This window comes from Puma concolor, chromosome A2 (assembly GCF_028749965.1).
Source record: "Puma concolor isolate L17-30 chromosome A2, mPumCon1.1.hap2, whole genome shotgun sequence".
Taxonomy (NCBI): Eukaryota; Metazoa; Chordata; class Mammalia; order Carnivora; family Felidae; genus Puma; species Puma concolor.
The window spans coordinates 105882609-105896690 of record NC_141668.1 but is presented as its reverse complement, the minus strand read 5'-3'; the positions used below and the strand labels follow the sequence as shown (position 1 = coordinate 105896690).

Sequence of the window (14082 nt, the reverse complement as noted above, 5' to 3'; positions counted from 1 at the left end):
TGGGGCCACTGCACCAGCTCTAAACCAACCTTGCCCGATGTGAGAAAGGAAACCTCCAGACCAGGACTCTGTAACTCGCAGCAGAACCAAAACGAAACTGGCACACATCTTCCCACCTACCAGCTGTGTGAACTGGGAGAGTTACGTAACTGCTGTGACTCCTTTTTCTTGTCGATAAAAAGAATAATAAACAGTCACAGAGCTGGGCAAAGTAAATGTGAAAATCTATATGAAGGATTTCAGACAACACCTTTTACATAGTAAGTTGCAGATAAATAGCCATCGTCAGCAACGGCAGCGGCACTGACAGATGAGAAAAGTACTCACCAGTACTCAGAATATGGGAAACTATTCCATATATCAAAATAATTTAAAAAGTGATGTCGGGGGGGCGTGGTGAAGTAGGTCCTCAGATAGATTACTGGTGGGACTGTAGATTGGTACATTTCTTTAGGAAATTGGCAAACGGTCCAGAGGATTAGACATCTCCAAACCCAGTATTCTACTTCTGGGTACGAAGCCTACAGAAGACTTCAAAATACCACAGAGCAGTAAGAAAGAAGACGTTAGCTCTAACGCTCTATAGAACAGTGCAACTTTGGAAAGCAATAGAAATGTCCACAAATTAGAAATACTTAACCACAATAATTTTGCTAAAATGTATCAAATATTAATTAAAATTACGTTAATGAGGTGAATAAAATACTATGCAAAATACACCATAATTGTAAGGGAAATATGAGTATCTACGGCATGAATAAAAAAAAAATCACACAGAAATAAGAGATTTGCCACAACGTTAACAACACTGCTGATATCTGGGTTATGAAACTATAAGTGGTATTTCCCCCTCCTGTAATGAATACTCTATCAGTTAGGATATTTTCAACTGCAAGGTTACAGAAAATCTAACTTGCTTCGTTCAACACAAGGCGCCTTCTTCTCTCACACAACTGCGCAAGTCTAGGGCAGCCTGGGGTTCAGACACAAGGGCAGTGATTCGACATCATCGTGGGCACCTCCGCCCTAGCCTCAGTGTGGGCTTTGTCCTGGAGCATGGGGTTTTCAACACAGCAGTTGCCCTAAAGAAGCCATGTGCTGACGGGTTCAAAAAAGGCTTGTTCTCTGGGCTGAACAAGCCTGGCGCTCTGTTGGGAAGATGGGCAGAAGTGAGTGGATATCAGAGAGGTGGGCAATAATGCCTTCTTCCATCCGCTACTGTTTTAATTTTTCAAAGTGTGTCTGTTGCTTCCAAGATTTCGAAACTAATTTGTCTCACTGTAGAACATTTGGAAAAGAGGGTACCAAAAAAACCTGCTGACATGATCCTATTACAGAAGACAACCGTTAACATTGGGTTCGTTTGAAAATTTGAAACAACACTACCTGACGTTCTCTCCTATGGAACTAGCATAATTTATTCAACCACTTCTCTTGATGTTAACTTCATCGGTGGTAATTCCATTTTCATTCATATATAGAATGTGGATATTAACACCACTGGGCGTAATATTCCACCTGATTTCTAATTTACTTTCTTAAGATAGTTTCCTTTAAAGGTAAAATTACTGGACCCAACTTGTTACAAGGCTCTTTTTACATGTTGCCAAACGAACACACAATTACACATTTACGGTAAGAAAAAAATCCGACGGATAAACTACAAAACGGGAATCGTATTTTCCCTAAGTTCACAGATGGGCGTAAACATCACATTGCGTTAATATGAAAAAATGTTTTGTTAAAATTAAGGCATTATGTAAGTGGAAGATATTATTCTGATGCCAACAAAAATAAGGAACACTTGAAATTGGCCTCTTTCAGGGATCAGTTCGTCATTTTTACTGTATGCATTGTCATCGCTGAAAACAACTTCCAACACACTGTGTTGTATGTTAATAGATGCAATGGTTCTGTTAAGTACGGAAATATTTATTCTCATAGGATGATTCCAGGACTCACACTCACTATTCTCCTATTGTCTACTCTTATCCCAGATCACCTTCTCTTCCTGACTGGATTCTGGCCTCCAGTAAGAGCACCACCATTATAATTATGGCTCTGCTCTGCTTCCCCAGGCTGAATAGCTACTGAGCTGGTATCGTTCATCCCTAGGAAAATGTGTCAGAAGTTAAATTCCTCAGCAGTTTTCAATCCTAGGGAAAAAAAAAAATAACCCAAACTTAGGGAGTACAAGAGAAAATGTATTTCAGTTCACCTTACTACACGATTAAGAAATCTGGAAAGCTTTAGGGAGCCCGCGCTGCTTTTAGAGATGGTGAGTGAGGAGGTCTTTTACTAGGTACAAAAAACAGGTACTTTAACACGCATAACCTCCTCAACAGTGTAACGGCAAATATGTGACTTACTATACGAAAGAAGGCTTTAAAAAAAACAAAAACAAAGGGGTGCCTGGGTGGCTCGGTCGGTTGAGCGTCCAACTTCGGCTCAGGTCATGATCTCATGGTCTGTGGGTTCGAGCCCTGCGTCAGGCTCTGTGCTGACAGCTCAGAGCCTGGAGCCTGCTTCTGATCCTGTGTCTCCCTCACTCTCTACCCCTCCCCCACTCTCACTTGTCTCACTCTCTCAAAAATAAATGAACGTAAAAAAAAAATTAAAAAAAAACTCTAAAAACCATATGCAAACAATGATGTCATGATTATCACAAGGAATTAAAAAAAAATCACCAAGGCTAACAAAGAAATGTCATATGAATTCACTTCCCTTTGCACTGATGTGAGAATTCCAGGGTGCTGATTTGTCCAGGGGATGAGCAAACGAGAGACTGTCTAAGTGGTCAATTTTACAGTCAGGTAGAGCCCAGGTGTGAGAGACCTTTTCCCCGTCGATGTGCTGCCTGGCTGTGCCTACATCCAACCTGTGTGTTTGCCATTTACAAATGTTTATGTCTTCAGAAAGGAAGTATGAAGGAAAAGAACGGCATGTCTAAGAGCATAGACAGTGTTACAAATATAAATGGAACAATAATTAAAAAATTGAGAAACTACTAATTTCGTATGTTACTCATGTAACATACTGGTACTTAAATTTTCAAATTTTGGGTAATCTTCCAAATTCAAATACAGCACCCCAGAGTGAGACAGGGTATGATGGTGTGGGGAGAAGTATCTGTGACAAAACAACTGTCATAATAAAGGAAATGAAATAAAAGATGTGATGTTTGATACTTTTGCCTAGAGGTGTCCTCAGGACAAGAACCTAGAGGTTCTCTTTCCACACTGTGAAAAGTTCAAAGGTTAATGTAGGCACGTATGAGATGATTATTCCATTCTAAAATGTCAAAAAGGTAATTTAAAGGCCTTTATACTGAAAAGCTGAAGGTCACCACACTGAACTTTATTAAAAACTCATGGTGTCGTTGGGACCTGGCCTTACACTACAGCGGTTAAAGTTTGCAATAATAAGATGCACAGGTCTTTTAAAAAGTGACCCTGAACTATGAAAGATCAAACTAGAAGAAGGAACAGCTCACCAATTTAAATGTTCAAAGGAACAAAATGAGCTGGAACCAAACAATTATGGAAGAACATGGTGGCTGGCCTGAGATTAGTCAACATACAGGAAGTGCAGAATGGGCGATTTAAAAATAATCCTGAAGTATCTTTTGGGGTAACACCAATACAGCATATTTGGAACTATTTTTAAAAAGCAGCGATCCAAGAAACACTCTGAAGTCATGTGTGGGATCGGCACCGATGGCTAAGGATCAGTGGGTGCTCCGTTCATAGAGCATCTGGACATACGTTCTTTCAATGACAATGATGACACCAGATTTTGTAAAATCTAATATATTTAATTTTGGCATAATAGTGATTTATTATGTATTAATATTTCAAAAATATACTTTTGTGTTTAATAAACCACCAAAGAACTCAGAACAATGGCCCTATAAGCACGCTTTAGCTCCATACACCAGGCTGCTGTTGCACTGAAGGCAGTGAGTTCCATCACGGGGGTTATAAGATCCAGGACTGCAGATCACTGTGAATAAAGAATAAGTCAATAGGTAACAGTTTCCTCAAATGCCACATAAATTAACTTTACATGGAGGATACATTTTCAAAAAAGATTCTTTATTCCTTTTTATAACTCATGCTCCTTTGTAACTGTGGCAAAATACACATAAGATAAAATTTACCATCTTAACCGTTCTTAGGTGTCCACTTCGATAGCGTGAAGTATATTCACCTTGTCGTACAACTTATTTCCGGAACTTTTTCATCTGGGAGGAACCGCAACTCTATCTCCATTAAGTATCTCTCCATCCCCCTTCCCACCAATAATCTCTGACAGCAACCATCTACTAGCTGTTTCTATTCAGACCATTCTAAATGCCTTCTACGAAAAGTTGTAACTTTTCGCTGTGATCCTGGCTTAGACTAAGACTACGAGCTCACACAATCTTACTCCTCACATAATGCTGAGTTCAGAAAGCTGGCAGGGTCATCTTGTGTGTGCTTCACCAGAAGCCAGGGAGGTGAAGACGGTCCATATGCCGATGCATAAAGACAGCCCTGAACACGGGAAGGACCTGCAGCTTATTTCTAATAATCTCATGACCTCAACTCCTATTTGTCACTTGCTAAATGTTTAATCTGGGAAAAGTTACTAACTTAACGTGGTTCGATCATCCCTGTATATAATGAATATGTTGCCACAGCTGTCTCTGCGGCAGGAAGTAAAGAATCTAACGGCAGAAAGAATCTAATGGCAAATACACTCTCTGTTATGGACTGACTCTGGGATTCTGGGTAAGCAGTCGATTCCTAGTTCTCGCTTCTTCATTTGTAAAACAGGCACAGTGACAACCAAGTCTATGCTGTGATGTGAGGACTGAAATCACATGACATAGATGAAGAAGCATCCAGAACACCGCAAGCCTTCAATAAATGCTCTGCCCTCGGTGGGACCGGTGCTTTTCCTTGCACGTCCATTTGAGGCAGGGGCATGAAGGTCATGTGATGCCAAGGACTCTCGTTGGGCTGGGGTCTTTGATTATCCTGTTCCTCCTTTTCCTATTGCAAATGTAGTCAGCCAAGGATTCACAAAGATGTTAACTGCACATCTAAAGTGAGGCGCCTGGGGGGCTCAGTCAGCTGAGCGTCCGACCAGCTCAGATCGTGATCTCGCAGCTCATGGGTTTGAGCCCCACGTCGGGATCTGTGTTGACAGCTCAGAGCCTGGAGCCTGCTTCGGATTCTGTGTCTCCCCCTCTCTCTGTCCCTCTACCCCTCAAGTGCTCTCTCTCCTTCAAAAATAAATAAACGTTAAAATTTTTTTTTAAAAAATTGCATGTCTAAGGCATGGCTGTTATGGGCCATCAAAGAAGATTCTGTTTCTAGCACCATGATTCAGTAATGCAGGTCACTGTCTGGATCTGGGTCATATTACATTATTTAACTTCGTATCTTTCTTTCAAATAATATTCTTTCAAACTGGGAAATATCTTAACTGTTACTCAGATGAAGTGTTTTTCATTCTAGGTTCAGCAGATTTCCTCAAGTTTGAATTGATCTTTTATGTAAAAAATACCGGTTAGACCAAGTGAAATCGATTTTTGCTGTGGTCATAACAACAGTGTTTAAAGTGGTGATGTATAGGGTAAAACTGTAATGATGCGATTTTTTCCAAAGATGTGTGATCACAGTACACTTTCTTCCAAAATGCATATTAATATTTCTTGACGCACAATATGGACATGCGGAGAAAAGTTATCAGTGTTAAGTCATTACACAGGGAACAGAGAAAAGTGAATCTGCGGGCAGTCTTTACATACACTTTACACACAGGGTCACCAGCAGAGCAGACACTGGCATGAAACGGTCTAAACCCCAGTTTGAATACATACGATCTTCTAATAAATGTTCTCAGAATTAACAGATCTTCATAATGCCGTATGTGCTGTAATACCTCGGAGAACTTGTCTGCAGCCCTCTCTCCTAAGGTCTATCCTAAAATGTCATGTTCCCTTTTATGTGGAATTCAGGAAAAATGCTAGTTACATTTAAAGGAGAAGATTAGCAAAATTGTCTTCTAGCTTTTAGTCTCACTGAGCAGAGTATTTCCTGGCTACGGGCATGAGAGCGACCTGACGAGATCCTGATTGTGTCACGAAGCGGGGTGGAGCATTGGTGATTAATCAGTACCAAAGTGCAAAGAGATGAGAGGTGGGGGACAAAACCTTCAGGGAATACTTCCTTAAGAAGGGAAATAACCAACCAGAATACAAAACGTATGCTACATGTGATATCAAAATTAAGAACTTAATTACAAAAAACATAGAAGTAATGAGCCAAATAACAAAACTGGGGGCACAGTTGTAGATAAATAACCAATAGAATACTATTCAGAATATACAAAGAATTTGTATAAATCAATGAGGAAAGGACAGAAAACCAATTTAAAAATAGGAAAAAAAGAAAATATACATGTCAATTTGACTGAGCCACCAAAAAAAAGCACTCAAAGAAAGTTAAGAATTTGGGAAATGTGGGGTGCCTGGCTGGTTCAGTCAGTATAGCATCTGACCCTTGATCTCAGGGTCGTGAGTTCGAGCCCCATGGTTGGGCATGGAGCCTACTTCATTCAAACAAAAGAAATAATTTGGGAAATGTGAATAAGCATCAAACTAATATACTGAGAGTGACTTCAGCAAGATGACAGCTCAAGTGACTTCAGCAAGATGACGGCTCCAGGCCCCCAGGCTCCCAAGGAAAATGCTAAACAAACAACAAGAGACTGGCTAAAACAACCTTGTAGCAGCTTTGGAAAGTAGTCAGAGACCAACAGCAACCAGATGAACATCCCATCAAGAAGAAGGCAGGCTCAACATGGTGGAAAATTTGTGGCACTTCTGCTCACCCTTGCCCCAGAGCTCCTCCCCCACGCAGACTCACAGGGGAGGCCAGGCTGCCTCCAGGGGAGCAGCAGCCAGTGCTCCCTTCCAGCCCACAAACCAGAGGGCAGGGCAGACCGGACTGGCCACCTGTCTGACGGCCACCCGAGGGACTGGTCTCAGCGCTGCTTGTTTCAGACGTAGGGCAAATCTCTGGCCGGGAACAGCCCTGGGCACATTCTGAGAACCACAAAGTGATTACAGACCCACAGACACCTGGGACAAGAGACTGGTGACTGAGGACTACACAGAGAACACCCAAGGGCCACAGGAGGAGCAGGGTGCAGACTCTTAGGGAAATGAAGATGTTTAAAAATAGAAAGGTATAATAAGAAAGGGAAGAAAGAAAGAAAGAAAGAAAGAAAGAAAGAAAGAAAGAAAGAAAAGTTAAATAAATAAATAAATAAATAAATAAATGCAGCCAAGTATACAGAAGAATCAGAAGAAAGCACATAGGACCAAACATGGAAAAGTGTTCAATCTTTTCAATAACTGTTAGAGAAATGCCAGTCAAAACAAGAACATGGTATCACTTCATTCATACCCATCAGAATGGACACTATCAAAACAACAACAACAACAACAACAACAACAACAACAACAACAACAGGGAGGAGGAGGAGAAGAAGAAGAAGAAAAGGACAAGTGGTGGCAAAGATGCAAAGCCACTGGAGGCCTAGTACCATCGGTGGGAATGTGAGAAGTCGCCGCTGCGATGGGAGGGGATGTCCTACGCCTTTGTTCACTGCAGTTATTACCACAGCCAAGAGGTGAACACAATCTACGCGTCCCTCATTGGCTAGATGGAGAAAGAAAATGTGGCATACACACATACTGGAATATTACTCAGCTTAAAAAACATAAATCCTGTGATGTGCTACAATATGGATGAATCCTGAGAATACTCTGCTAAGTGAAATGAAGCCAGTTACAAAAAGGCAGTGCATAATCCCACGTACAAGAAGTATTTTTTTTAAGTTTAATTATTTATTGAGAGAGAGAGAGAGAGAGAGAGAGAGCACGCACAAGCTGGGAAGGGGCACAGAGAGGGAGAGACAGAATCCCAAGCAGTCTCCACGCTGTCAGCACAGAGCCCGATGTGGGGCTTGAACTCACCAACTGTGAGATCGTGACCTGAGCTGAGCTCAAGAGTCAGACGCTTAACCAACTGAGCCGCCCGGGTGCCCCAAGAAGTATTTAAAAATATCAAAAGAGCTGTGGTTTCCAGGAGCCGAGGGGAGGAAGAAATAGAAGTTGTTCAAAAGGTATGCACTTCCAGCTGATGAAAAAGTTCTAGACATCTGTTGCACAACGATGTAAAGTTAAGACCACTGAACTGTATACTTAAAAATGGCTAAAGTAGTTGATTTTATGTTATGTGCTTTTTAACCAGAATTAAAAAATAAAAAATACAACAAAACATAAGAAAACAAAAATCTCCAAGCAAATTAGAGGCCAAGTCCCCATGCCTTCACAGGTGAATTCTACCAAATTCTAAAAAAAAAAAACAAAAAAAACACAACATGAACCCCAATCTTTCTCAAACGCTTCCAGAAAACTGAAGACGAGGAACAACATCTAAACTCATTCTGTAAGGCCAGAATTGCCATCTCGCTAAAGCCAAAGATGGTACGTGAGAACAAACGAAAGGCCAATATGCCTTATGAATACGGATGGAAGTCCTCAACAAAATACTAAACCAAATTTAACAGCATATTAAAAGGATTATATTATATGTCATGGTCACTTAGGACTTACTCCTAAAATGTAATGACAGTTCAATATGTGAAAACCAATGCAATACATCACATTAACAGACTGATAAGGGGAAAACCCCATACAATCATCTCAACTGATGCACACAAAGCATTTGGCAAAATCCACCATCACGCTATGGTGAAAACTCTAAGCAAATTTCAATTATGTAGTGGAGTGTTATCAGCCATAGTTACTATGTGATATGTTAGATCCTTAGACTTTATCCTTAGACTTTATCTTCTAGCTGAAGGTTTGATCCTAAGAAAGTAGGACTTAAATGCTCTCCCCAAAACTAAATAAAATAAAATAAAATAAAAGAGAACTATGTGAGGTGATGGGGGTGCCAGTTAACTAGATGGGGGAAATCCTCTCAAATGCATACCAAACCATCACAGGGTACACCGTGAGCATCTTACAGTTTTGTCCATTCTACCTCAACAGGGAAGACAGATGCCACAGGAACATACGTGAAGGAACAGAAGGCAAAGTTGCCAAATAAAAAGGAGTTCTGCGGTGAGTCAAATTTGGTTTCAAATTCGAATTTTTCACTTAATATCTTTATGAACGCATGCAAGTACCCTAAGATTGCCAGGATTCAAATTCCCTGATTACAAAATTAGGATACTTCCTACATCAAAGGGATGTATGATGCTTAAGAAAACAGTGGCCAGACTTTCAGCAAAGCTTCAGCTATTATCATGAAGAAATCAATAAAATGTGTATTTCTGTGACTGTGCCTGAAACACAGTCAACACTCAGTATCATATGCACAGAACTCAGTCTTGTGTTCTTTCCATTCCTGAGCACTGGGAGCAAGTCTGTATCATCTGTCTGGCCCTAACCACGTTCAGTCATTGTTACTTATATTTTCATATGTTTAGATTTATACCCAATTAGAGGATACATTCCTTAAAAGCTAAAACTGTGTTGTGTTCTCGTAATTCCCTCTCACATCATGAGAGGGTGGTGGTAAATAGTAGAGTAGAACCACGTTTAGCGGTGGGTAGAATAGATACTTATGTAATGTTTAAAAAAAAAAAAAGAGGAATAAAATGGATTTTCCTCAACCTGATAAAGGGCCTTCATGAAAACCCACAGCCAATATCATAATCATAAAAGACTGTGAGCTTTTCCCCTAAGATCAGGAAAAAGATAAGAAGGACTACTATCTCTCCTTCTTTTAATACAATATTGGAAGTCTTACCCAGAGCAGGAAGGCAAAAAAAAAAAAAAAAAAAAAAAGCAAATTCAAATTGGAAAGGGGAAGTAATGTTAGCCTGTCAACAGACAGTAAGATCTTATATGCAAAAAAAAAATCTAAAGAATCCACCAACTCCCCCCCCCAATTTACCTGATAAACAAATTCACCCAAGTTATGAGAGACAAAATTGACATGCAAAAATCAGTTGTGTTTCTAACAATGAACAATCCAAAAAGGAAATAAAGAAAACAGTCCTGTTCACAATAAAAATAAAATATTTAGGAATAAACTGAACTGACAAAGCATAATGCTTGTATACCAAAAACTACTAAAAATTACTTAAAGAAATCAAAAAAGACACAAATAAATGACAAGACACCCCCTGTTCATGGGCGGGAACATTTACTATTGTTAAGCTGTCAATACTACTGCAAACCACTCATGGATTCTATGCAAATTCTATTGAACTCCCAGTGACAATGTTTTCAGAAAAAGAAAAATCCATCCTAAAAATTCACTGAAACCTCAAGGGAGCAAGAATAGCCAAAACGATTTTGAAAAAAAGAAGAACAAAGTTGGAAATCTCACACTTGCGGATTTTAATCCTACGATAATAAAAATGGTGTGGTCCTGGCATAAAAGACAGAGCGAGAGACAATAAAGTAGAGGGCCAAGAAAAAAACTCTCAAATGATTTGGACAAAGGTACCAAGATCATTCAAATGAGGAAAGAACAGTCATTTCAACCAAGGGTAGCAGGTAAGCCCATATCCACATGCAAATGAAGGAGGCTGGACTCTGACCTTACACCTTACATAAAACTTAGCTTAAAAAGATCAAAGATCTAAAAAGAAGAGATGAAACTGTAAACCTCTTGGAAGAACACGCAGGAAAAAAGCTTCATGACATTACGTTTTTCAATGATTTGTTTATATAACACCAAAAGCAAGTATGTACAAAAGAAAAACAGATAAATTATTTGCAAAGTATGTATCAGACAAGGAGGTTAATACCCCAATAATAAAAACAAAGAACTCCTATAACTCAACCACAAAAATTAACCCAATTAAAAAATGGGCAAAAGCTTTGAGGAGCCATCTCTCCCAACAAGACACACAAATAACTAACGAATACATGAAAAGATGCTCAACATCACTAACCACCAAGGAAATGCAAATTAACACCACAATGACACACCACTTCACACACATGAGGATGGCGAGTTATTAGACAAAACAAAAAGGTAAAATAACAAATGTTGGCCAAGAGGTAGAGAAACTGTAAGCCTTGTGCTTTGTTGGTGGGAATGTAAAATGGTGTAGTCTCTGTGTAAAACAATATGGTAGTTCCTCCAAAAATTAAAAACCAATGATCCAGTGATTCCACTTCTGGGTATAAGTACGTGGAATGAAGGTGTGTGCCTCTCTTGAAACGTATATGTTGAGACCCAACTCCCAGTGTGGCTCTATTTAGAGATGGGGCCTCTAAGGAAGTAATTAAGCTTAAATGAGGTCGCAAGAGTGGGACCCTGATCTGACAGTTAGTGTCCTTATAAGAAGAGACAGCAGAGTGCTTGCTCGCTCTTTCTGCACACATGACATAATGAGAAGGTGGCATGTTATGCCATCTGCAAGCCACCAAGAAAGCACTCACCAGAAATGGAATCAGCCAAAAGGTTACATTTGGACTTCTAGACTCGAAAATTGTGTGTGTGTGGGGGGGGGGAGGGAATGTACCGTTTAAGCCATCCAGTCTATGGGATTTCATTACGGAAGCCCAAACTAACATAGAACTAACTAACGTATCCAAAAGAACTCAAAGCAGGATCTCAAAGAGTTATCTGTACATGCATGGTTCACTACAGCATTATTCACAAGAGCCTAGAGGTGGAAACAACCCAAATTTCCATTGACAGATGAGTGGATAAAGAAAATGTGGTTACATACATATGGATACAGAAGATGTGGTGTAAGTCATGGGAACAAAAGGCACAGCACAGGGAATACAGTCAATGATACTGTGATAGCTTTGTGAAGGGACAGACGGTAGCTACACTCGTGGTAAACACAGCATAGTGCATAAACTTGCAGAACCACTATGTTGTACAGCTGAAACTAATGTCACATTGTGTGTCTGCTATGCTGAAATTAAAAAATTGTAGAATTAAATAAAAAAAAAAAAAAGATGTGGTACATAAGTGTTAGGTGAACTAACGTGAACCAACGTGGGAACGTGAAACCATGAAAAGTAACGTGGAAGGGGATGGGGTTGTGTCCTGGTCACCTACCACACATTTTAGGGAATGGGAATGTGGTCCATCGTACCATGGAATCCTGTTCAGTCTTAAAGAGAAAGGAAATTCTGACATATGCTACAACACAGAAGCTAAGTGAAACATGCCAATCACAAAAGGACAAATACTTGTATAATCCCATTTATACGAGGTACCCATTGTAGACAAATTTATAGAGACAGAAAGCAGAATGGTGACTGTCAGGGACTAAAGGAAGAAGGGAATGGGGATTTATCATTTAATAGGTACACAATTTCAGATGAAGAAGATTAAAAAAGTCTAAAGATGGATGGTGCTGACAGTTATACAACAATGTAAACGTACCTAGTGCCACTAAATTGTACATTTAAATATGCTTAAAAGATTAAATTATTTCATGTATATTCTACCACAATTTTAAAAAAAATGTGACACAAGACATAAGGGTCATCAGATTGCAAATATTTAAAGCGTGATTAAGCCAAGAACTGCACACAGGAATTGTCCCACACTGCTGTTGTAAAAGTGTTAATTAACACACCAAATTTGGAAAAGACACAGATATATTTTAACGAATTACATATCTATTGATCCAGTATTAGGTAAACACTTTGAAGAATCTTGGATACTAGGCTATATACACAAAGCTATTCATAACCACATTGTTCTTCATGGCAAGAAAACTCAGAAGTATGAACCCATTTTAAACAATAAAACAGATATATACACCTTTTTATATTCACATAATAGAATATTATATGGAAATAAAAAAATTTTAAGTAGTGTTATAACCACAAAAAATATGGACGAATCTCACAAACACAGTCTACAAAATGTGAATCAGTTAAAACAGGTTACCATTAGAGAGATTCCCAGGCTGGATTTTTAAAAATCCTATCTTATGCTACTAAAGCAAAAATATAAATATTAACCAAATTAATTTATATCAGCTGTAACTCAAAACCTCAACCACAATTTTATTTTATTTAACTTGACAATTTAAAACTGGTAGCATTTATAAAGAATAAATCAAGTGGTTTGTCCTCTCTAGACATCAAGACGTTTAATAGGAATTACAGCAGATCGGTACAACACAAGAGAGAACCCTTTAAAAGACATGTATCAGGCATGTACCCTTATTTTTAGATCTGAGGGTAAAGAAAAAACTTTGACATTAATGAAATAAATTATTAGAAAAATAATTTTATCATGACTGTGAAAAAGATATCGAGAAAATAAGCAATGAGACTTAGACTATGTTAGACAAACAAAAAACATGCACCAAAAACAATGTCCACAATGTTAAAAAAAAACAGGTGGTTAGAATTCCAAATCTAGACTGTACTACATTCACACATCTGCAGTAAGAGTTGATAAAGTCTGGAAAAAGCAGCACACTATTGGACAGCCCTGAAGAGGTGGCAAAGGCGGGCAGATACCGAAGGAACACTAACTCCTGAAAGAAGAGAACTGTACCGCGTAAAGCTGTTCTAGATTTCTGCGGCGGGCAGTTGTCAGTCCATGAGGCCCACGGGTAGATAAAACTGAAGCAGCAGTCCAGTCTTAACTGGTTTCAAAAAGTAAAAGGACAGGCTTTTAGGCCACTAGAAGACATGGAAAGTAACAGGAGAAATTCAGTGAACAGCGTCAGGGGCTCTAAAATCTGCATGTAAACTCCACCCAGATAACTGGCTAATGTATGACCTTCACATGTATCCATGATATTGCACGCTCAGCAAAAGCAAGAGTCGGAGGGGGAGAGAGTTTAGATTTTGAATCTGGCATATCGCTTAAACACAAATCAACAATCTTCAGAAGAAAAATAAATCAGAAGACTCTATACAGCACTATCCATCAAGTTTAGTGTATCATAAACATTATTAGATTTTCAAAGACCTGGAAAACTGTGACTCATCGTCAAGAGGAAAAAGATCAG

At 39.2% G+C, this 14082-nt stretch overlaps 1 protein-coding gene across 3 annotated transcripts in view; it reads right to left on the bottom strand.

The window, feature by feature from the left end:
* Positions 1 to 3793: 3793 nt before the first annotated feature.
* Positions 3794 to 14082, bottom strand: part of ZPBP (zona pellucida binding protein) — a 118557-nt gene continuing 108268 nt past the window's right edge. For all 3 annotated transcript variants that reach the window (XM_086697118.1, XM_086697117.1, XM_086697119.1), the window contains one exon: positions 3794 to 4002. In XM_086697118.1, coding sequence (XP_086553244.1) covers positions 3908 to 4002 — 95 coding nt within the window. In that variant the 3' untranslated portion in view covers positions 3794 to 3907. The remainder of the gene's footprint in view (positions 4003 to 14082) is intronic.